Source organism: Lathyrus oleraceus, chromosome 6, assembly GCF_024323335.1.
Source record: "Lathyrus oleraceus cultivar Zhongwan6 chromosome 6, CAAS_Psat_ZW6_1.0, whole genome shotgun sequence".
NCBI classification, from domain to species: Eukaryota; Viridiplantae; Streptophyta; class Magnoliopsida; order Fabales; family Fabaceae; genus Lathyrus; species Lathyrus oleraceus.
In genome coordinates this window covers 161,277,196-161,303,194 of record NC_066584.1, presented here as the reverse complement: position 1 = coordinate 161,303,194, position 25,999 = coordinate 161,277,196, and the positions used below count along the sequence as shown (strand labels likewise).

Below are 25,999 nucleotides of genomic sequence, written 5' to 3'. Positions count from 1 at the left end.
GGGAGCAGAAAGGAAGGAACACCAGGGATACCGGTTACTGGGTATATAATAGGTGACCGACCAAAGCGTGAATTGGTATATATGCCAAAACACTCATCATCCGAAAGGAGGGCTTGAAAAATCAAATCGACTTACAGGATGGACATTCGACTCCGCAACGGGAAAACGAATCTTACTCAGCTGGGAAAAAAAACCCAAAGAGCGCATGAGATATAATATCCATTACCGTCAGAACGTGGATAGTATACTCGCATGAGATATATTATCTATTACCGTCAGAACGTAGATAGTATACTCGCATGGAAGGACCACCAGGGATACCGGTTACTGGGTATATAATAGGTGACCGACCGAAAAAGAGAAACAATCGATACCAACAACAACAGGGTAAACGAAAGATAACTCACAAGGGATAAATTGCAAGCATCCGGCAATTATCCAAGAGAACAACAAAGAATATTCAATTCCGCAAAGGAACACGAATCTTACTCGACTGGCAAAACACAACAGGCTTCGACTGAAGAGTGCATGAGATATATTATCCATTACCGTCAGAACATGGATAACATACTCGCATGGAAGATTATCCACAACCGGTTACTGGGTTAATAAAGGATAAATCAACCGAAAAGAAAGGCATCGGGATACCAAAACTAGGTATATAAAGATGACCGATCAGAGGGAGCAACAATCATTACCAAGCAAAAAGGGTAAATGAAAGAGAACTCACCAGGGATGCATTGATAAACATCAATGATCCGGGGAACAAATCACTAGCAAACGGTGAAAGGACCCACTGAGGATAAAATTGCTAGCATCTGGCAATTATCCACAAGGAAAGATCTGCTGGGGATACAACTGCTAGCATACGGCAATTACCCAGAAGAAAGAGGGAATATCAACATCGAATACTGGATGGAGACAACCACAAAGAGTAACCATCATCGGTTAGGATAAACAACAAGGTTAACTCTGCAAAGGAGAGAAATTAGGATTTACAACTACGGAATATGGGGTAGAAGACCACAAAACTCTGGCTGAGGATAAAATTGCTAGCATACGGCAATTATCCACAAGAAAGCCCAGACTCCACTAGGGAGACAACAACAACATAGGATTTACAACTACCGAAAATTGGGTAGAAGACCACAAAATCCACCATCAGCCAGAATGAACCACAAAGGTTACCTCTGCTAGGGGATAAAAGTAGGATTTATAGCTACCGAATACTGGGTAGAAAACCAACAACTCTTTGCGTGGGGAATGAAAGAATCACAATTCCGCACGGGAAACAACATAGGGTTTATAACAAACCACCAACTGTTGAGGAGCAAGAAGAAATAATAGGACTTACGACTACCGAATACTGGGTAGAAGACCATCAACTCTCGCTGAGGAACAAAGCTATTCACAAACACCTATTCCACAAAAGGGAAAAAAGGTATACAGGATTTATAACTACCGGGTACTGGGTAGAAAACCAACAACTCTCTTGAGGAATAAAAGGTATATAACCACAAATTCCGCCAAGAAAAAGGAACATAGGACTTACAACTACCGGTTACTGGGTAGAGGCCCAAACTCCGCTGGGGATAAAAAGAACTATCGCCGGTTACTGGGCAATTCATTCATTTATTCCACAGGGAAGCACAAGAGACAGTTGAAAAATGCCAATTCAGGATCAAACCTAAAAGGCAAATTGAATCAAGACTCGTCCTAATGAGGATATAACTCAATAGGAAGATCCATCCCAATATATGTTGGGAGGAAACGGAAACAACCGTCATCCACGAGGATATATCTCAGTGGGGAACTGCAGAAGGAAAGACAGAGACTTTCTGCTTAAGGGGCTGACTCTATATTGAGAGATTAGACACCCGACATCTGCTTGGGAAGATCTACTGGAGAGATCTATATCACCATTAGCAGGAGACAACAAACAAAAGATATATGGCAAAAAATGCAATCATGAATATCTGAATGTTGAAAGTATGCATGAATATGCGTAATTTATGTTTGATGAATGCTGACAAAACAGACATATCTAACACAAACAGGCCCAGGAATCAAACGCCCGGTACAACACTTCCAGAGGAAAAATCCAAGGAAAGCCAATCTGCTGGAGATCTACATGCTAAAAAGTAAAGATCTGTTGGAAAGCAAAAGATCAGAGATATCAAAGAAATCACAAAATCTCTGAGTGATGGATCATCAATCAACCCGACTGGGGAACAGAAGCTCATAACAGGCAGAAACTGCCACAACAGCAACTCTGTTGGGGAAATGGAGAAATCTCGAGATTTCTGCAGGGGGATCCTCAGTATCAACTGGGAAATAAGAGTTCACTGCACAAGCACGAACTGCTGAAGAGAACAGAACACACAAGTAGAATCTAGCCGCACAAGCAACTCTACTGGGGAAACTGTCAGCCGCTCCATCGGGGATAAACCCACTGAGGGAAAATAGATCACATAAGTAGATTCTGCCACAAGCCACTCTACTGAGGATCAAAAGCATCAGGTAATCAATCAAATCTATGGATGATATATCATCAACCAACCCGACTAGGGAACAGAAGTTCGCAACAGGCAGAAACTGCCACAAAAGCAACTCTGTTGAGGATACCCACTCTGTTGTAGATACTGCAGGGAAACATCACAGACACAATCCACCGTACCACAAGTCTACTGGGGGATTATCTGAGGATGAGAAGGAGAATTGGTGATCAACCACCAAATGCTGATCCTTCTAAGAGGAAACTACCAACCGCTGAGGAGGAAACAATCACTGCTCTGCTGAAAGGATAAGAGGTGAAAACCTCAACAAGCACTCTGATAGAGAGATAGCATAAATGAAGTACATCATACCAACCACTCTACTGGCGACTTTACTGAGGAAACAGACGAAGTACCGGGATGTCAACCCACCAACTACCGAATCTTCCAAAAGGAAAGCATCCATACTGGGGAGAGAATATTGTTGGAGAGGATAACTGAAGCTTGCAACAAACACTTTGCTTAGGGAACAACCCTCAACAGAAGCTCTGCTTAGGGAACAACCCTAACAACAATTTGGATAAAGAGGATACAACCATGCCAGGAATATGATCAAATGTCTTACCCTGTTGGAAATCATGCCACCCTTGGGAGAGCACTGAGAAATTCTTAAGTATCCTTTCATCATTGTGAATGTTCACTTTGTTTAAAACAACAAATTTTGAAAAATTTATTTGTTTAAAACAATGACATTTTATCAATTAAAACATGCAAAACCATTTGTTGAATTGAAACAAATAAGAGTGCAAATAATTGGATAAAAGCTCAAATTGATTTGATGGAATGGTAGCCTGCAAATGGCAAGACTCCATAGATCTGTACAAATTTGAAATCAGTGATATATATTGGAAGAGGGCTACATTGAACATAATGATCCTTTCTCTACCAATTTGAATCTCGATGTATTTGAAGCTTCAGTCGACGACGAATCGAGAATCTCTGACGAAAAGACGGCTGCGGAACAGAAAGTCTTGTCAGGATGCAGTTACTTGCCAAATCCCTAATTTTTGCCTAGATTGCCCCAAGGTGAGGTACTCAATCTAGCGGGATGCAAATTCATTTTTTTTTTCAAGTTTCTAATTTTTGCCTGGATCACCCTTTCGGGTTCTCCACCGAGACGCTCATTTTTGCCTAAGCCGCCCTTTCGGGTTTTCCACTTAGCGAGCTATTCTGTTTTTATTTTTAGGCGAAGTATTTCTTGACTGCATCTGAATTCACAGGACGAGTGAAATCCTCCCCATCCATTGTTGTAAGCATCAAAGCTCCGCTTGAAAAGGCTCTCTTAACAACATATGGACCTTCATAGTTTGGAGTCCACTTGCCCCTGGAATCGGGCGCGAAAGACAAGACTTTCTTGAGCACAAGGTCACCTTCTCGGAACACACGAGGCTTGACCTTCTTATCGAATGCTTTCTTCATTCTCTGCTGATATAACTGACCATGACACATGGCAGTCAATCGCTTCTCTTCAATTAAATTCAACTAGTCATAACGACTCTGAATCCATTCAGCATCAGTCAACTTGGCTTCCATCAAGACTCTCATCGATGGGATCTCCACCTCTACTGGGAGAACAACTTCCATGCCGTAAACAAGAGAAAAAGGGGTTGCCCCTGTTGAAGTGCGGACAGATGTACGATAACCATGCAAAGCAAATGGCAGCATCTCATGCCAATCTTTGTACGTAACAACCATCTTCTGGATAATCTTCTTGATATTCTTATTAGCAGCTTCAACAGCCCCATTCATCTTCGATCTGTAAGGAGAGGAATTATGGTGTGCAATCTTGAACTCAGTGCACAACTCTTCCATCATCTTATTATTCAGATTAGATCCATTATCAGTAATGATCTTATCTGGCATACCATAACGGCATATAAGCTGATTCTTGATAAACTTCACGACCACCTGCCTGGTCACATTCACATACGAAGCGGCTTCCACCCATTTGGTGAAGTAATCAATTACTACGAGAATAAACCTGTGTCCATTGGACGCTTTTGGTTCAATCATGCCGATCATGTCAATTCCCCACATAGAGAAAGGCCATGGTGATGAAATTACATTCAGAAGTGTCGGAGGAATATGAATCTTATCCGCATAAATCTGACACTTGTGGCATTTCTTCACATATTTGCAGCAGTCAGACTCCATTGTCAGCCAATAGTAGCCTGCTCTCAACATCTTTCTAGCCATGGCATGTCCATTGGAATGAGTACCAAATGAACCCTCATGGACCTCAGTCATTAATAGGTTTGCTTCGTGTCTATCCACGCATCTGAGCAGAACCATGTCAAAATTTCTCTTGTACAGCACTTCACCACTGAGGTAGAAACTGCCTGACAACCTTCTCAAAGTTTTCCTGTCTTTCACCGATGCCCTAGGCGGGTAGACCTGGTTCTGGAGGAAATTCTTGATATCAAAATACCAAGGCTTGTCATCATTCACTTCTTCAACTGCAAATACGTGAGATGGTCTATCCAAGCGCATCACGGTGATATTGGGAACTTCATTCCAATACTTGAGTACAATCATCGAAGCAAGCGTAGCAAGAGCATCTGCCATCCGATTATCCTCTCGAGGAATATGATGAAAGTCAGCTTCAGTAAAGAACGTTGAAATCCTCCTCGCATAATCTCTGTACGGAATAAGACCTGGCTGATTCGTCTCCCACTCACCCTTGATCTGATTGACAACCAAGGTCGAATCACCATACACATCAAGATGCTTGATCCTCAAATCAATGCATTCTTCCAATCCCATAATACAGGCTTCGTACTCAGCCATATTATTCGTGCATTTGAAAGTTAGCCTTGCTGTAAATGGAATATGCGTGCCATGAGGAGTGATGATTACTGCCCCAATTCCATTTCCATACTGATTTACAGTGCCATCAAACACCATCGTCCATCTGGAACCAGGTTCCGGACCTTCATCAAGTGTAGGCTCATCACAATCTTTCATTTTCAAATACAGAATCTCCTCATCTGGGAAGTCGTACTGAACAGACTGATGATCTTCAATCGGCTGATGCGCTAAATGGTCAGCCACGATACTACCTTTGATAGCTTTTTAAGCTCGATACTCGATATCATACTCAGACAACAACATCTGCCAACGGGCAATCCTCCCAGTTAAAGCAGGCTTCTCGAAAATATACTTGATTGGATCCATTCGGGATATCAACCAAGTTGTATGATTTATTATGTACTGGCGTAAACGCTTAGCAGCCCAAGCCAAAGCACATCACGTCTTCTCAAGCATTGAGTATCGAGACTCACAATCAGTAAATTTCTTACTGAGGTAGTAGATAGCAGATTCTTTCTTCCCTGATTCATCTTGTTGACCGAGTACACAACCCATCGAGTCTTCAAGAACAGTCAAATACATGATCAGAGGTCTTCCTTCTACTGGCGGAGACAAGGTCGGAGGTTCAGACAGATACTCCTTGATACTGTTGAAAGCTTTTTGGAAATCCTCGGTCCAATCATGAGATTGATCTTTCCGGAGGAGCTTGAATATCGGCGCACATGTGGCAGTCATGTGGGATATAAATCTGGAAATATAATTCAAGCGGCCAAGAAAACCTCGGACTTGCTTCTCAGTTTTGGGTGCAGGCATCTCTTGTATTGCTTTGACCTTTGCAGGATCAACTTCAATACCTCTCTCGCTGACAACAAAACCCAACAACTTGCTGGAATGGACTCCAAATGTACATTTGTTCGGATTCAGACGAAGCTTGTATTTCCTCAAACGCTGAAAAAGCTTCAATAAATGCTCAACATGTTCAACTTCCGTTCGGGACTTAGCAATCATATCATCGACATAGACCTCTATCTCCTTGTGCATCATATCATGAAATAAGGTAGTCATAGCACGTTGATACATGGCTCCGGCGTTCTTCAAACCGAAGGGCATCACTCGATAACAGAATGTTCCCCAAGGTGTGATGAATGTTGTCTTCTCCATATCCTCGGGTGCCATCTTGATTTGGTTATAACCGGAAAATCCGTCCATAAACGAAAAGACTTTGAATTTAGTTGTATTGTCTACCAACATATCAATGTGTGGTAGAGGAAAATCATCTTTCGGACTAGCTTTATTCAGATCTCTGTAATCAACGCACATACGGACTTTTCTGTCCTTCTTAGGCACAGGCACAACATTGGCCACCCATAGAGGATATGTAGAAGTCACCAGAAACCCTGCATCAATTTGCTTCTGAACTTCCTCTTTGATCTTCACTGCCATATCTGGATGAGTTCTTCTGAGCTTCTGCTTCACAGGCACGCACTCAGGCTTCAAAGGCAGGAAATGTTGCACAATATCTGTATCTAGACCCGGCATGTCTTCATACGACCAAGCAAAGATATCAGAATATTCTCGTAACAAACTGATCAACCCCTTCTTGACAGACTCTTCAAGGAGCGCCCCAATCTTCACCATACGAACACAATCTTCAGACCCCAAGTTGACTGTTTCCAGATCTTCAAGGTGCGGCTGAATGATCTTCTTCTCGTGCTCAAGGAGACGGGTAATCTCATCAGGAATCCCTTCAACATCATCTTCCTCTGCTTCAAATACAGGGAATTCAAAATTGGGAGATGGTGTTGGATCATTATGTTCAATGGGTTTTAGAATCAACCGGCATAATGATTTTGGATAATAAAACTTTAGAATTTAAACAAGCAAATCATTATGCAGATGAAAAAGATTGCTTTTATTCTTGTTTTTAGGGTTTTTTGTGATCACTGATTTCATGCAAAAAGCAAAAAGTGAAAACAAATAGAAAACAAATGTTTAACAATGCATTAATTGAATAAAATATCATTGTATAAATTATGCCAACAATGTCATCACTTCTCCTTTTGGCATGGGAGAAGGGTTTTTCAACAAAGTGAACAAATTACGCTGACTTATGAATGACCGTAGGAACATCCACAGCGACCCAATTGTGGCAGACACCGCCAGGGATAACAAAGTTGCTCAAATCCTCTGCATCCTCTTCCAAGATAGCAACAGCTTCCTCAGCTTGATCAGCATGGATGAAACCTCCATTCTTGAACAGACCTTTATCATTGAAGACCTCAGAAGAATAGCCAATGCCAGTTCGGGATTTATTGTCTTCAAGCCCAATCATCTTCCCTAAACCAGCAACTGCACCACATTCAATGGCCAGTTTCGCATCACGATAGGAAGCAAATGAAGGAGACTTCTTCTCAATCGGCTCAGCAATAGACAAAGCTTGGAAAGGCGTTCCAACTTCATCCTCAGCATCAATATATGAGAAAGAAGACAAGTGGCTAACTAGGAGAGCCTTTTCTCCCCCTACCACAACCAATTTCTTATTCTTGTCGAATTTCAGCTTCTAGTGTAGGGTGGATGTCACGGCGCCAGCCTCGTGAATCCATGGTCTACCAAGGAGACAACTATAAGATGGGTGGATATCCATAACCTGGAAGGTAACTTGGAAATCACTTGGTCCAATCTTGATTGGGAGATCAACTCCCCCAATCACGGTCTTACGTGACCCATCGAAAGCTTTCACAACAACACCACTCTGCCTCATGGGAGGCCCCTGATACGACAATCTAGAAAGAGTGGTCTTCGGCAATACATTCAAAGATGACCCAGTGTCCACCAGCATGTTGGACATGGTGTCGTTCTTGCAGTTCATAGAAATATGTAAAGCCATGTTGTGGTCTCTTCCCTCCTCAGGGAGATCAGCGTCACAGAAACTCAAAGTGTTGCAAGCAGTGATGTTTGCAACTATACTGTCAAACTGTTCAATAGTGACGTCGTGATCAACATAAGCCAGATCCAAAACTTTCTGCAGAGCCTCCCTATGGGGTTCTGAATTCAGAAGCAAAGACAGCACGGAAATCTTGGACGGCGTTTGTCGAAGCTGATCTACAACGTTGTACTCACTCTTCTTGATGAGCCTCAGCATCTCATCACAGTCTTCATTCACAGTGCCACTAGGGCCAACAGAAGAAGTAGGAGTCTTTTGTACAGAGGAGGGTTTGGCAACAGGTGCCGGATTCGGAACATTCACCGCAGTCCCAACCGGACGCTCAGCAGAATCAGAAACAACATGAGGCTTCGGGGGTGCAGAAAATACACGACCACTCCGGGTCAACCCGCTCACATCAGCAATATTTACCATAGAAGTTGAAGGCAAAGGCACTTCTTTCCCATCTTCAACAGCAACAGCACTGTAACGAAAGGGAATCGCTATATCTGAAGCATAAGGCACAGGGCCTGCAGGTTTGATCACCAAAGAAGGAGAAACCCTCGGCTTGCTCCCATCATAACGGATGACAACAGGCTCAGGAATCTTGAAAACAGGAGAAATCACATTCACTTATGGTTCATCTTCATCAACATTTTTGTTTTGAAGAATCTCAATGGTACCATCATCCAACAGCTCTTGAAGCTCTTTGCGCACTTGGCGGCAACCCAATCTATTGACAAAGCAGATACGACATTTGTCATGGTCGTGCTCCATATGACTGTAATCACACAGCAGACGATGCAGCTCAACCAATGACTGTCGAATATGGCTTACATATTTGACTTTATATTTACCAGGGCAACCCTGGACCATGTTAACCGACTTCCCATACTCGGGCAATGGGTTCTTCGTAACATTGAGGCCTGAGTCCTCAAAGCTCAAAATGCCGCATCGCATAAGGTCTTGCACCTTAGTCTTCAACGGATAGCGGTTCTCTATATTGTGTCCCGGAGCACCGGAATAATAAACACAATGCTGGTCAGGCTTGTACCACCACTGCGGGTTAGCAGGCACAACCGGAGGATCCCTCTGGGTAATCAATTTTCGCTCTATTAAAGAGGGATATAGCTCAGCATATGACATAGGAATAGGATCGAAAGTGATCTTCTTCCTATCATAATTCAAATTAGCCTGATTACTGTTGCCACGAGGCTGGTAAGCCTGTTGCTGTTGATACTGAGGTTGTTGCTGATTATGCTGATTGTTGTCTCTGAAGACAGGTGCTATATGAGCCACCTGATGCTGATTGCTGGCATGACGCACAGGCTTCCTCTTGGCAGAGGGTCTTCTGGGTTTAGCATGGGATTGCACATCATGTGCCTCCCCATCTTTCTTCTTAAATACGCCATATCGTTTAGAAGAGCCTTCATCCTTAGATAACCGTCCTTCCCGGACACCTTCCTCGAATCGCATTCCCATGTTCACCATTTCGGTGAAATCAGAGGGGGCACTAGCGACCATCCGCTCATAATAAAATGAACTAAGAGTTTTCAAAAAAATCTTAGTCATCTCCTTCTCTTCCAACGGAGGAGTAATCTGAGCTTCCAGCTCTCGCCACCTTTGGGCGTATTCCTTGAATGTCTCTTTGTCCTTCTGGGACATAGCTCTAAGTTGATCATGGTCAGGAGCCATATCCACATTATATTTATACTGCTTGACGAAGGCTTCGCCAAGATCGTTGAAGGAACGGATGTTTGCACTATCAAGGCTCATATACCAACGAAGAGCTTCACCAGACAAACTATCCTGAAAATAATGAATCAGCAGTTGATCATTATCAGTTTGAGTAGACATTTTCCTGGCATACATGACCAGGTGACTGAGCGGGCAGGTGTTCCCCTTATACTTCTCAAAGTCTGGGACTTTGAATTTGACGGGTATCTTGACACCGGGAACCAAGCATAATTCAGCGGCAGATTTGCCGAACAAATCTTTCCCTCAGAGGGTCTTCAATTCCTTGCAGAGCTCGAGGAATTGGTCGTTCATAGCATCCATCTTTTCATTGACATCTGGGCCCTCAGACGGCTCAGAATAATAGATGGTGTCGCCTACCCTGGGAGTGGTATGCACGACAGGAGGAGGCATTGCAAGGACCGGGCTAGATGCCGGCATGGAAGCAAATGTAGGAGCTGGAATATCTGGCATAAAACCAGGAGGCATACCCCACGGAAACCCGGCTGGCATGGTTGGCACGAAGTGGGCATTGGCAGCTGGCACAGTTGAAGAGACCACTTCAGATATAACAGTCTTCTGGGGAGGAGTTGCAGGAGGTGGAGACGGTTGATTTTGAGCAGCCAAGAATTGCTCCATCAGAGCACTCAATCTAGCGACCTCTTCCTTCGGCTCACGGTTCTCTTGTTCTAACTGATCCATCACTCTTGCAGAATTAGCTCGGGTGTAGTACCGATGAGTCATCTTGTCTTCAAAATAAATGAAGAGTACAGAGTTAGGCCACAGACAAGAAGACCAGAACAACACCTGCTTATGCAAAATGATGCATGCAATGCTTGTGCATATGCTTTGTTTTTATTTCAAGGAACTTTTAGGGTTCTATTTGCAAATTTTGAAATTTTAAACATTTAATAGCATATGGAAAATATCTCATCAAATATATTCGAGACAAAGAAGTACATCATTGTTGATCATTACAAGGAATAAGGAAAATAAACATCCTATGGATCCCTAGAAGCTCGAGAGGCTGGAAGACGAGATACACAAAGCCTCTTGATCTCTCTCTCATAGGCTGCTTCCATGTCCGCTTTCTCCTTAGCAAGTCGATCATACTTCCTCTTCCAGAACATGGAAGACTGAGGAAGCAGAGAAGTCCAGGTATCATTCGGATAATCTATCACCTGGTGCTTGAGGAATTCGATAAGAGCGTCCATCTCTTTGATTTGCTGAAGCAACTCTTCTCTTTCACGGATCCAGGCACGTGAAAGGTCTTCTTCTCTCAACTCCTCTACGCCTTGGTTAGGGAGGGTTGAAGGCCCAGCCACAACCAACGGTGTAGGTCTCGGATAATCATATGGCATAAGATACTCAGATGCTCTCTGTCTGACCCAAGAAGTATATGGCTCCAAAGCAATGCAGTTCTTCGGACCCAACTCATTTCTACCCTTCTTGTGAATCTTGCGCCAAGCGCGGACCATCCTTGCTTTCAGGCCTTGGGGATCTTTACCCTCCTGAAAGAACACACCTTCTACCAGAATGTTATGAGGTTTATCCTTTAGGGGGAACCCAAGCTGACGACGTGCTAAGATAGGGTTGTAGCTGATCCCACCACATGTACCAAGAAGAGGCACATTAGGGAATTCACCACAATAATCAATGATCTGAACTGTATCATACACGCGATCATACCAAGAGATATCATCATTAGTGAGAGACATAAGTCTCGTAGACCACCGTAGACATCCCTTGTTCTCCTTGAAAGCAACCGTCTGCGGTAAGTGAGAAATAAACCACATATACAACAGAGGCAAACAGCACACAATAGCTCCTCCACCCTTTGCATTCCTCAGGTGCAAAGAGAAATAGGCATCACCCAACTGAGTCGGAACGGGATTAAGAACAGAAAAGATCCTAATGGCGTTCACATCCACAAATTTGTCGATGTTGGGGAACAATACCAAACCATAGATGAGCAGCACGAATATGGCCTCAAAGGCATCCTCACTCATGGCCTTCCCATAAACGGTAGCTTGAACAATGAGGAAATCAGAAGGAAGACCCTGAATTCCACCTTTGGTGGTCATATGCGCCTCAATAAGGGATTCATCTATGTGCAACAAGTTTGCGATCTCTCGAGAAGTAGGAATACTCTCTAAGCCACTGAACGGCACCTGATCCAGGATGGGAATACCCACAAGATGAGCATACTCCTCGAGCGTAGGCAACAGCTGAAAGTCCGGAAAAGAGAAGCAGTGATACAGAGGATCATAGAAGTGTGCCAAAGTACTCATCAACCCTTCATCAACCTGAGTAGTCAACAAAGGCAGAAGCTTCCCATAACGAGCTTTGAAACCCAAGGGATCTAATACATAGGATGTCAGATTCCTTAACTCTTTTAGATCGGGTTGTCTAAAGCTGTACTTCTTTGTATGCCTTTTTGGTCTTTCCATGTCTGAAAATTTTGCAAATAAACCCTTTAAGTTCCTTGAAAATTTTCTGATTTTTCTGATGACATGAATGCAGATGAATGCATGAATGCAACAATCACACTCAAGGATCAAGCAAGTCACACCAGACAAAGGTCATGGGAAAGCTCATAGTATCCTTAATATCAATCATCCATTTTGGTGGATTATGGTTTTCACCTTATCGACACCCAAGTTCCATTGATATTAACGATACATGAACCGGCTCAATCATCCTTAATATCTATCATCCATTTTGGTGGATTAAGGTTTACACCTTATCAACACCCAAGTTCCATTGATATTAAGGATGTCTGAACGACTCAACCATGAATCACGGGTTTGTTGAGAGTCACGAGCATGGAGTCTCGGTTAAGAACCACCCAAAGGGAGTGTACTAGGGTTTAAACCTGCCGAACATGTTCTACCAGAGGTTCCCATAGTCATCATCCCATCTTTCGAATATTATCGGAGGAACGAATACTCGCATTCCAAAAATATTCTCAAGAGAGACTCTTACGAGTGTAGTATCGCGTAACAATCGCATCAGATCTTACATCTGAACGACCTCCGCACTATGTCCTAAAAATAGGCCAAGATGGGCTTGGTAAACTAAAGTCCTTGGCTTCTAAGGCACATGATTGAAAGAATAATGCCTAACCACAAATAACTTGTGTGACATTATTAATCCAACATGACCTCCACCAAGTGAATGGACTCGCAAGTCAACTTGTTAAGGAATACTCCATACAAGTCGACGAGACTATGCCATTCTCCTATCCTAAGGTGCACTCGAGTTCGGGTATAGAACTCATCTCACAAAGATCACCAAGCAAACAAGCAATTGTGTATCAAGGAATTCAATCATTACAATCAATACAGTTATCCCAAATTGTACAAAAATATGTCAAATAACAAATAAACAATATCATACAACAAGGGTGAAAAGTAGGCAAAACCACCAAGGGTATTCTTTCCCCAGCAGAGTCGCCACTTTTCTGTAGCGGTGTATTCGTCACTTTATGATTTATTGACTAAATCAAAAGCAAAGCATACAAAGATAGAGTCGTCACCGCACTTTTATTTATCCAAAGCAATGGCTAAAAAGCGAACAAAAGCCTAAGAAGTTTTACACATAGAAAACTAATGAAAAGGTCAGAGATCTGGGTAAGGGGTTAATTACGCAATGGGAAGGTGTTAGGCACCCAAAACGTCCTAGGTATTCCTAGGGAGCCCTTTTCACAACTTGTTGTACGAAATGTTATTTGTTTATGAAATATTTATTGTGCAAACATGATTGAAGGGATGAGAAAAGAATATACAAGTTATTATTTTTGTGTTTGAACGGATGAACCCGTTGCCTACGTACCTTTCCATGGAAGGTAAGGATCAAAACGCCGTAGTTCGGCTAAAAGATTTTCAAAAGTAAGTGAGTTGATTTTAAAAACAAAAGCCCTAAGGTCTTTCGTTATCCATGGGAGAAAACTCAACCTATACAAACAACAAGTCCACCATGTGAGGAAAGCTTCAACTTGCTAGTGAGGGGTTAACTCTATAATAAGCAAGGAAGTCTTACAATTCAATCACTAAGGACAAAAGGTGAGATTAACATCAACCAACTAGGATAAATCAAACCTATGGCTAATGTATGAAAACTTATCAAGAAAGTGGACAAAGCCACAAAACAATTGAGTGAGTGAAATTAACCAATTAGGATTATTCACAAAAGTGGTCAAGATATGATTAGAATTCAATTCAAAATAAGTATTATGAAAATGAAGTTTGAAAAATCAGAGGCTTAAGGCCTAGGTTTCTAATTTGAAAACAAATGAAAATGTTTGCACAATAGTTTTCTTGTTTGGGTTAACATGCAAATGGAGGTTTAAAGAAACAAAAAGGTGGGAGGGTGAGGAAGTACAACCTCTTAGATGTTCACCTCTTGAGATCATATGTAGATGATTCAAGTGATTCCTTTGGAATAAGGCAACAATGCAAATAACAGATAACAGAGAAAATGGATACCGGATGCCAATCAATGGACTTATTCCAATCTCACAAAACAAAAATGGATACCGGATGCCAATCAATGGACTTATATCAGTCTCCCAAAACAAAATGAAACCTGGATACCAGATGCCAATCAATGGACTTATACTAGTCTCCCGGGAATGATCATAGGAAACAACTGCCAATGAATGAACTTACAATTGACTCCTCACATTACAAAACAAATGCAATAAGCAGGAGGAAACAAGTTGCCAATAAATGGTCTTACACTCGACTCCAAGGAAAGGAATGCCAATGAATGGTCTTAGTTCCAAATCCCTCCAGATCATAGGAAACAACTGCCAATAATTGGACTTACAATTGACTCCTCAATGGACAAACAAAGTGTCACAAAGATATGAACCATGATTATGAAATGATATACAAGTAATGATGTTAAATGCACAAAGGCACACATAAGCAAAGATGCACATATGAATCAAGTAAACAAATAAACAAGTCAATTAGCACACACTATATACAATCAATTAGGCTCAAACAAGGTTAGGCTTTACAGCCAACTGGAATGGGGTATTTTGAGCTCTTAACCCTAACATTGAGAGTTAGGGTGAAGTAGATGAAATGGAGATGAGGGGTGTGCCTCATAGCTCTTATCCCTAGTCAGGGAGAGCTTCAAAGAATGGAAAGTGTGGGAGTTCAGAAAGTTGGAACTCTTCTCCACAAATGATAGACTCTATAAAATCTTGGGTTATTATTCACAATGCATCAACACATGGTGTGAGCAAGGTGAATGACACACTGAGTAGCAGGAGATGGATTACACATCTCTTTTATCTGCCAATTGCCTCATAAGAGGACTTTTCCTGCTTAGCACAAAAATTAAATAATCACAAGCATTGCCTCTTAAGGAGGACTTCAGACAGGTGCCTACCAATAACAGTAGGTCTTCCAGACTACATGAAGATTAGACATTATACCTAAGTGGTTAAGCAACCAAGCAAAGAAAAGTTCACAATGAACTTAAAGCAACTTATGTACCTGTGGAAACACTAAACAAATCAGTAAATACTCAGACAATCAGACAATAGTCAATAAGCAACAGACAGTCCCAATGTAGAAAATGTTTAAGCCAAAAGGCAAACTCAAATGAGTTAACATCAACCTACAAAACACACAAATGTTAGTAATCAAAAGCAACAACACTCAAATGATGGAGTATCATCAACTATGGAACTTGGATGTTCAACCTGAAATCAAAGCTCAAATGTAAGTCACAAACCACTAGGTCAAAGCCTAGGGTCAAAGATGGAGAAAAAATTTAAAACAGGAGCTGAAATTTAACATGAATCAACTTCAAACATATCTTGACACATTCCAAAAGGTCTCATATCAAAATCAATCACCAAAAGCATTTCATGATCAAGTGAAGTTCAAAGCAATTTCAAAGCTCATATGTGATCAACCAGAATGAAAAAATGCAAATCAAATCAGAAATAATTCAAATAATTCTAATAAAATTCATGATCAATCAAGACTTTCATAATATGCATCACATAAAAAATCAGAAGCATAGGACACCATTTGGCATGGCAAACACATCATACAAGTTGAACATCAAAAGGTGTGACACAAATTGTCACACCAACTTACCACAATCATAAAACAGAATTGGTAATTGAGAAAAATACCAAATCAAAACCAAAATGTCAAGCGATGTGTCTAGTTTCATCATGCAAAATTTCACATTCATTGGATAAGAAACAAGCATTTCACAAAGGTATAAGCATGGCAAGTCCAAAATAAGACACATGATCAATCATTCTAGCACAAAAACTTATCCAGCCAAGCACAACTTGTAAAATCATGATGATAAAAAACTAGAGAGAACCAGGATCACAATGCAAAAATCCTGGTATTTTTTGGGTCAATTTTTAAATTGTTATGATTTTTACAAGATGAGAAATAATTAAAAAAATATGTGAAGCATAGCATGGAATATGTGGAGGGAAAATGGAGAAAACATGAAACAATTTGAAATTATACTGTCGCCCGGAATCGAAGTCAGGCAACATTCAAAAGTAGCGCGCGCCAGACAAAATGACATCGTATTTCCTTAAACCCTAGCGCGCCAAGCATTTCGTAGCTAATTCAAATTTTGGTAGCAAAATCGTAGCAAACTGGTAGCAGAAACTGGAAATGAAGAACATTCAAGGTTGAATATGAAGATCATCATGATCTTCATCTGGATTTTCCAGATTTCTCAAAACATGTCCAGAAATTAAAATCAAGCACAACAACACGTAGTATATTCAACATACATCAAAGATCCACAATCATTTCATGCAAAAACATCCAAACACGCACGGATCGAAGAAAAGAAAATTCATCATCAAAACTTTAAACAAGCAGAACTTCATGTACAATGCATCATTTCACACGATTCAAAGCTCAAACTCATCAGCATACTTAGATCTACAATAATATGGCCATGGATTTCAAAAATAAGAGGTTCGAATTGTAACCTCTTGAAGTGCAGAAGCTGGAATTCACGCGATCTGCAGCTTGTAATGCTTCAATTCTACTTTTCAATGCTTATGGAGTTGATTGATGAAGAGAATGTAGTTCAAACACACTTGAATTCAACAGAATTTGAAATCACCATGAATGCTCTAAGCCTCGAATATGCTTCAATGTGGCTCCGAATGCTTCAATTCCACGTGCAAACTTGTTCAACAGAGGTTCAGGATCATGAATCTAACACTGGACAAGGCTTGGATGTGAAGAATTTGGAAGAAATTTTTGAGAGAAAAATTTGGAGATTTTGATCTAGATCTGAAAAAATGAATGTTCCTCCCTGAAAACAGTTATGCTTATGCTTAAATACCTCATGCTAATCACTCTGTAATCAAGCTTAAACCAAATGCTAATGAGATTAATCAAGTTTTGGAGTGTATGCACAAATTGGCTTTTCACCCCCATGCATGAAGTAGCACGTGAACAATGCTCAAATTTGATCCCAATCCACTCAAATAAGGCCCATGCAAGCTTTTGAGATGGTTTTGTATGCATTCAATCATTAAAAATGGTTTTATAAAATTTCTCTTCAAAAACATCATGAATGAGCACATGATAATGCAAATAGAATTCAAGCCATGTAATGAATGTTTTGGAAACTACAAGTCATGAGGAGAAAATTGCAAAAAGAACCACCCATTTTGGAGCTTTGGTTGAAAAGTTATGTCCATTTGAAGTTCCATGCATACTTGGCAATGATTTGATCATATCTCCTTAACCACACATGAGAAATTGATGATCTTGGACTTTTTCGAAATGGGAGAGAAAGATCTACAACTTTCATGTTCAAAAAAATTTCATTTGAAGCCTTCTTGATGATGTAATATTGAATTGAAGTTGGTTCAAAATCTTTCCATTTTTGGAAAGTTCAAATTATAGGTCACTTTCTATTTTTGGCAATTTTTGACCTGACTTCAAATTCTTCAATGTGAGTGTTTGAAATGTCAAATGAGACTTGTTTGAACATGAATGAAGTATTTCTAATCACTTCCCACCTACAAATCCACAGTTGACTTGGCAGTTGACTTTTTGGATCTTCAGATGACTTGAGAATATTCTGATGAAATTCAAGCCTCTACCACTTGGGATCTTGCTTCAAAATGACATCATAACTCATATGAACTCTTGATAAGGATTGTGGGGTCCAAATCTCAAGAATGACCACCATCTATTTCTCAATGAATGCCCTAAACTGCCTTGACCTGTTAATGCTTCATCTGCAAGACAAAGGTTAATGACATATTTTTGTACTTTTTGGTTAGTGATAAAAAGGAAAAGCAATGATATACAATGCAAGGATGCTTGGTGATCAAGGACCACTCTCAAAAAGATGACCCACCCACAGGGAAGGAAGCAAGGTGTCCAATGATCCTTGAGGCAATGCAATGATGCCATGAGGGATCTTAGGGACAAAATTAGGGTCTTACAGTATCGATATGACATTCTCATTAGTGATTCACTCACCATATGTCATAATTCCATGTGGACGTAATGGGATTTCAAAACTTGCGTAAACATGACATTTGCATTATCATTTCTAAAATGAACTTGTCTTACTCGTGGGTAAGCATCTGACATCCAGAAATCTTCCACGACGAACATGAATTGAGGAACTTGATGATTCAAAGGTGAAGAATGCCTGAGGCCTCCGTTGAGCAGGGGCAAGCCACTTCATCTGAGGATTCAAAAGTGAAAAATGTTTGAGACCTCCATTGAGCATAGGTAAATCATCTTGATTGTTGATTCAAAAGTGCAGAATGCGTGAGACCTCCATTGAGTAGAGCCGAATCATCTTGACCGATGATTCAAAAGTGAAGAACGCATGAGACCTCCGTTGGACAGGGGCAAGCCACTTATTCTAATCACAATAGAGCAGAATGTTTAAAGACTCTGTTGAGCTAAAGACAAGACTAACTCAAGATCCAGTCGATCAGAGGAAATCACGATGATAAATCCCTACAAGATCTAGTCGATCAGAGGCAACCATGTCGAGAAATCTCTACCAAGATCCAATCGATCAGAGGAGGTCACGTCGAGAAATCTCTACCAGATCCAGCCGATCAGAAGTAGTCACGTCGAGATTCGATAAATCTATCTGAAGACCAGTTAGACAGGGGCACTCCCACAAAGGTCAGCCATCCAGAGGAAAAGTTTCTTCAAGGCTCGTACGGGGGCAGGCCACCCCAAGGGCACAAGAAGTCAGTCTCTCCGAGATGGTTAATTAGAGGAGTACAGTTCCAAGACACTGGGACATGTCGGATTTAGATGATCCACGACAAGGTCGCTTCATAACCAGTGACAAGGGCAATCTGTGCAGATGCCCAACAGACTGAGGCAAGACTGTCCAGAGAGAGGAAGCCCCTTTTCTGCTTGCGAAGGTTCTTCAGACCAAGCCTGGGGCATCAGAGGATCCAGCGCTACCCAGCAACTCTCTAGTAGTATATGGATATCAGGGAGTCATGTTAGTCCATACTCCATAAATCAGAAGCCTTGTAACCCAAGCATATGTACCTCTGTTCGGGGTACACCACGCCCAAACATGGGGTACCCGTAAACCATCATATCACCGTATCAACCTGGCATGCATAATTCATATCATTCCATTCATGCATACCATTCAATATAATCATGAAGCTCTCTAACAAGAAAGAAGCAAGCCCAAACCTCTTTTGGCACTACTCAATAGCCTGTTTCCGTTGGCGCCTTCCTTGAATCCAACCCTGTGGATAAGCCCTTATCCGATACTTCATCAAAAGTTCAGTTCCAGTCAGAAAATCAGTTGTAAGCCTTATTCTGTTGGCAAAACACCCCCGGAGGCCCGTTCCGTTGACAATCCCCATAATCAAGCCCAAGTCTTTGCATTTGGCCTTTCTATCCCCCAAGCCCAAATCTTCGCATTTGGCCTCTCCGCCTATCAAGCCCAAGTCTTTGCATTTGACATTTATATCCCCCAAGCCCAAAGCTCCGCATTTGGCCTTTCCGCCTGTCAAGCCCAAGTCTTTGCATTTCGCCTTTCTTTTCTCCAAGCCCAAGTCTTCATATTTGGCCTCTCTGCCTATCAAGTCCAAGTCTTTGCATTTGGCCTTTCTATCCCCCAAGCCTAAATCTTCGCATTTGGCCTCTCCGCCTATCAAGCACAAGTCTTTGCATTTGGCCTTTCTATCCTCCAAGCCCAAATCTTCGCATTTGGCCTCTCCGCCTATCAAGCCCAAGTCTTTTCATTTGGCCTTTCTATCCCCCAAGCCCAAATCTTCGCATTTGGCCTCTCGGCCTATCAATCCCAATTCTTTGCATTTGGCCTTTATATCACCCAAGCCCAAATCTTCGCATTTGGCCTCTCCGCCTATCAAGCCCAAGACTTTGCATTTGGCCTTTCTATCCCCCAAGCCAAAATCTTCGCATTTGGCCTCTCCGCCTATCAAGCCCAAGTCTTTGCATTTTGCCTTTCTATCCTCCAAGCCCAAATCTTCGCATTTGGCCTCTCCGCCTATCAAGCCCAAGTCTTTGCATTTGGCCTTTCTATCCCCCAAGCCCAAATCTTTGCATTTGGCCTCTCCGCCTATCAAGCCCAAGTCTTTGCATTTGGCCTTTCTATCCCCCAAGCCCGAATCTTCTCATTTGGCCTCACCGCCTATCAAGCCCAATTCTTTGCATTTGGCCTTTCTATCCCCCATGCCCGAATCTTCGCATTTGGCCTCTCCGCCTATCAAGCCCAAGCCTTTGCATTTGGCCTTTCTATCCCCCAAGCCCGAATCTTCGCATATGGCCTCTCCGCCTATCAAGCCCAAGTCTTTGCATTTGGCCTTTCTATCCCCCAAGCCCAAATCTTCGCATTTGGCCTCTCCGCCTATCAAGCCCAAGTCTTTGCATTTGGCCTTTCTATCCCCCAAGCCTAAATCTTCGCACTTGGCCTCTCCGCCTATCAAGCCCAAGTCTTTGCATTTGGCTTTTCTATCCCCAAAGCCCAAATCTTCGCATTTGGCCTCTCCGCCTATCAAGCCCAAGTCTTTGCATTTGGCCTTTCTATCCCCCAAGCCCAAATCTTCGCATTTGGCCTCTCCGCCTATCAAGCCAAGTCTTTGCATTTGGCCTTTCTATCCTCCAAGCCCAAATCTTCGTATTTGGCCTCTCCGCCTATCAAGCTCAAGTCTTTGCATTTGGCCTTTCTATCCTCCAAGCCCAAATCTTTGAATTTGGCCTCTCCACCTATCAAGCCCAAGTCTTTGCATTTGGCCTTTCTATCCTCCAAACCGAAGTCTTCGTACTTGGCCTCTCTACTCATCAATCCCAACCTTTGTGTTGGCCACCCTTCCCCTTTCCCCGGTATTGTCGAATATACATAACATCAGACCTTCCTGTGTGTCTTTGCAATTTGTATTATGTTTGACCAATCCTTTGTATTCATTTTCCCCGGTAGTGTCAAACATACATAACATCAGACCTTCCTGTGTGTCTTTGCAATTTGTATTATGTTTGACCAATCCTTTGTATTCATTTTCCCCAGTCGTGTCAAACATACATAATATCAGACCTTCCTGTGTGTCTTTGTAATTTGTATTATGTTTGGCCAATCTTTTATACCCATTCCCCGAGCACTGTTAAAATGCAAATACTATCAGACCTTCCTGTGTGTCTTTGTAAATTTGAATGTGTTTAAAGAATACCTCTATGTGAGTCTGAACTTTGTGATCAGTATTCACTACCTCCTTGAAATATCGGATGGTGTTTAGGCCTTCCTTCCTTCATTTTCTAAGAACCCAATGCATGATGGGTCAATCCACATCCTTTCTTCGCTAACTATCGCATAAAAGTCCAGGTTCCACCTGGAAAACCATTTCTTCCAATACCCTTCACCCGTTTCTCCCCGATGGAATATATTTTCAATGATTGCCTAAGAGTTTTGAAAAAAAAAAGGGTAAAAATAAAAATGAAAAGCTTGCTCATAAAAAAAATAGAGAGCTTGTTGGAAAATAAAAGGTCAATCTCATTGCATTAACATGCTGCATATGTCATACATATCCAACCATCCATAACTATCCATTCGCCAAATAACATTTCAATTCCCAGCAGCTGCCTGCACAAAAGCTAGTTTGTTAACCCTATATCTCAGGGAACAATTTCTTTGTGACCTATCTTCACATTTCATTTCTTCCCGGTGGGCAAATTTTTCGATATTCTAGTTTTTAATCCTCTCCTACCTTGAATGTTCGGAAGTTTTACTATCCATACATTCAGGTTTGAGAAGATTAAATAGGAGCAGCTGTCATACCCTAACATTTACCATACCTTTCACAAGTTCATCTAGGTCACTAACCCTAAGCATTTGCATATCCTGATAAGCATTCATTTCATCTACATATTCATCATATCATAACACATTCCACTCGCATTCGAAAAAAAGCATAAAATCATGGGTTCAAGGGTGTTCACCAGGGAGCATAGTGGAAACCCTAATTCAGGGTGGTTGCATCTGATTCACCTGGTTCATTATAAAGGATTCAGTTGTTTGTTTAAGATTCTTGGTTCAGATTCACTGGTTAGGATTCATTCAAGGTGTTGTTACAACCCACCGCTTGGTTAAGTAATCATTTGGTTGATCTTGCTTCGTTGGATTTCAAGTCTAGTTTCATAGCATACTTCAGCCGATTTAAAGGCATTGTGTTGTTCAGTCAAGTCAATGTCCATCGAGTCATTATTCAAGTCCATTCCATACAAGTCATTACCAATCATTTCACCCAGAAACAAACATTTTTACCTAAGTTGACTTTTGGTCAACTGTTGACTTTTAGGTCAACCAGTTGACCAAACTCAACCTTCTAACCAAAAACCATTTCTTAATCATTTTCATATTTTTAGTCCATTTCTAATCATCATATTTTTAAACTCATTCATAATCACATTTCAACCCATCTCAAATCCAATCCAATAACCATTTCATTTTCAACATCCAATCTTTGATCCACTTATCCAATCCATACCCAATTTCTATTACCATAAAACCAATTATCCATACCTTACATCCATTTTACAATATCCATAAAACCATTTTAAATCCAAATATCCATATTAAGCCACATTTCCAAGTTTAATCCACATAAACCATTTTCATTCATTTCATTTCATCTAAATTCATTTTCCAATTAATAAACCTTTTTCTTTTCTTCATCCATGGCATATTTCATTATCCAAAGCATGTTATTCAAATTCATCTTTTAATATCCAAATAATAAAACAATAATTGAAATGCAGCAAAAGGGAAAGACAGTACAAACAAGTTATTGCAGTCACCAAACACATGTGCACTAGCCAAAAGAAGAGAAAATAGCGAAGCCAATGGCAACGCAGTAATATGAAGAAGTGAAAGCTGCTCTAGAGATATCTGGAAACACAGTGCAACTGAATAGCAACTTCACACCAGCTGCTAAGATGAACGGCGTACGAATCCAAAGCTATAAGCGACAAAACGCAATCAAAGCTTCCAAAATGCAACTGCTACACGCCATCCAAACAAGAAGCACCTGCTAAGCCGCGCAGGAACCGAACCTCACATAATTGTAACCCTTCGACAAAATGAAGAACCTGCAACAAATAAGTTGTGAATAATGGGGTAAATTAGTGTAAACAGAGTAGGATATTATTACACTTGAGTAGTTTAAGAGCAATATCAACTTAGCTTCAAGGTTTGGAAAGTGACATTGCTACAAAAAGCTTCAACAAACTTCAATTCAGAACCAAATTAAAACCACCTTCATAATAGGATAAAACTCTCCTCAAAACAGAATTTCCTGGATAAAAAGGACTTCAAGATTCTTCACCAAGGATGAACTTCCTTCTAATAGAACCAACTCATCGCAATAAGACTTCTTCCATAATAATCTTCTAACCACCCTTTCCCTTTTCTCTAACAAAACCAAACAACCGTAACTGAATTCCAAAACCAAATCTGAACTGTTATAACAACCTCCAACTAACTCTAACGAAAGAATGACCACTTAACCAAATAACCGATTTTTTTCAACAGAATACTAACTGTCAAAAATAAATTCTAACAAAATTTGGAGTGGGAGAAGTCTATATTTACTCACCATTCTGATTCAGAAGGTTTCTCTCCTCATTTTTCAAAACCTTCTTCACACTCCACCATCTTTCCCATAATTTAACAATTCACAAATTCTTCAACCATCCTTCTTCTCTTCTTCAACCATCACCATTCTTCAAAAAACCACCATCAACCTTCCACCACACTCTTAAATCCTTCAACCTGCTACCTTCTCCATCTTTCGTTCATCAACAACCATTCGACCAAAAAAACTCCAAAACAGGACTCCACTTTTCCATCCGCCAACTTCCATAATCAACAAATCCTGCAATTTTCAAACTTCCCTTCACCTCCACCCTGCAACCCACCGCGGAATCCTCCAACTTCTCCCAATAACCACCAGCTTCCACCATCTGCTCTGAATGAGGTCCACATAAAAAGTCGTCAACCTGCAACGCCACAACGCAATCCATCAGTAATAGCGACTCACAACACGCGAACCAAGCGACGTCAAAGCGACAACACCGTAACAGAATCGACGGACGATGACGACGGAGCATAACCAAATGAGATGATCATAACCTTACATCGACATTTCGAATTGGAGCATCATCGTCATTTCGAATCGGAGCATCATCGTCATTTTTCATCCAAAGCGTCACCTTAGCCACCACGTCGAAGTTATAAGGTAGCTATTCTTTCATTCAGCTTCTCTTCCGTTTCAGGTTGCGAATTGGATTTTCGGTTTCGACTTCACTTTTACTTTGAATCGGACGCAAGTCGTTCGAACCCTCGCGGATGTTAAGTTGAATTATCTGTCGATTCGTCGTCGATCGCGTTGAATTCGGAGGAGGTTCCGATGATGCTCGAATGAGGTAGTGTCGTTGTCGTCTGGTAGAGAAGCCTTTCAACGTTGTTCGCACGTCGTCAAGGTACGATCCATGGTAACCTTGAGACTTGTGACCTTGTTATTGATGCTTTGGGCTTCTGGCCCAAATTTACTATTGCTGATTATTTCCCACACCTCCCATGGTCCAGATGCACCCCTCTGCATTTGGATTCCTAAACCTCAGGCCACTGCTGGCTTGCTAATTCCAGGCCTAATCTGCTATTATTAACTTTAAGCCTAATTAACCTAGTTTAATTTTAGGATTAGAGTTAATTGTAGGATCTTGGAATGTCAATTAGGCATAGTCTAGAATTTAATTGTGATAATTGCTTTAGGATTAATTAGATAATCACCTTTGATATTGTTGAATTTAGGAAGTTTATCTTGATTTAGATGTTGATATTTGTTTTGAATTATAGAACTCCATTTGATCTTGATTTTTGATAATTGTTTGATCATGTTGGAATATAGTTTAGAACATTATTTTCGTTCATAGTTAATGATTTTGTTTAGAATTTAATTGTTGATTGTCAGAATTGATAATGAGATCCATTTAACTGTCCATTTTTTTTTCATGTTAGGAATTTAAGTAGATTTAGATTTTAACATGATTAGGATGTGATTGTTTTTTTGTTAATCCTTTGGTTAACCATAAAAAAGGAAATCCCTAAAAAAATATATATATACTTGATTAGCCATATTAATTTTGATTAGAGTTTCCCCATAATTCTTGACTTTTAATTCATGCTTAGGAAAAAAATTGATTAATTCTTCTAGGTTCATGTCTTGAATTTTAATTCCATTTAAAGTGTTCAATTTCTTTGATTGTGGTTATTAGACCCAAATTGAGAATGATATTTCAATTTAATATGGTGTGTTAGCATATGTTCGTTCACCATGATCACTATACCATATTATTTCGTTATACCATCTCATTAGCATTCTTAATTCCATTTTATTAACGCATACTAACCACTTGTTGTTTTCTTGTGGTGACACGAGAAT

General features: G+C 40.9%; 1 protein-coding gene and 1 long non-coding RNA gene across 3 annotated transcripts; both read right to left on the bottom strand.

Moving 5' to 3' along the window:
- Positions 1 to 20,680: 20,680 nt before the first annotated feature.
- LOC127094540 (uncharacterized) lies at positions 20,681 to 21,151 on the bottom strand. Its single transcript, XM_051033363.1, has one exon. The coding sequence runs from the start codon at positions 21,149 to 21,151 to the stop codon at positions 20,681 to 20,683; it is 471 nt and encodes a 156-aa protein (XP_050889320.1).
- A 1,999-nt stretch (positions 21,152 to 23,150) lies between these two features.
- Positions 23,151 to 25,042, bottom strand: LOC127092202 (uncharacterized). 2 transcript variants are annotated; one of them, XR_007792132.1, is made up of 2 exons: positions 24,688 to 25,042; positions 23,151 to 24,554 (listed from the first exon to the last, which is right to left on the bottom strand). It is a non-coding gene; the product is annotated as an uncharacterized LOC127092202 (long non-coding RNA). The 2 variants fall into 2 exon arrangements; XR_007792131.1 differs by having other exon boundaries at positions 24,693 to 25,042.
- Between the last annotated feature and the right edge of the window lie 957 nt (positions 25,043 to 25,999).

What these genes read in the sequence shown, in the direction of transcription:
- LOC127094540 (XM_051033363.1), bottom strand. Translation starts at nt 21,151, where the DNA reads ATGCAAAGACTTGGCTTGATAGGCGGAGAGGCCAAATGCGAAGATTTG.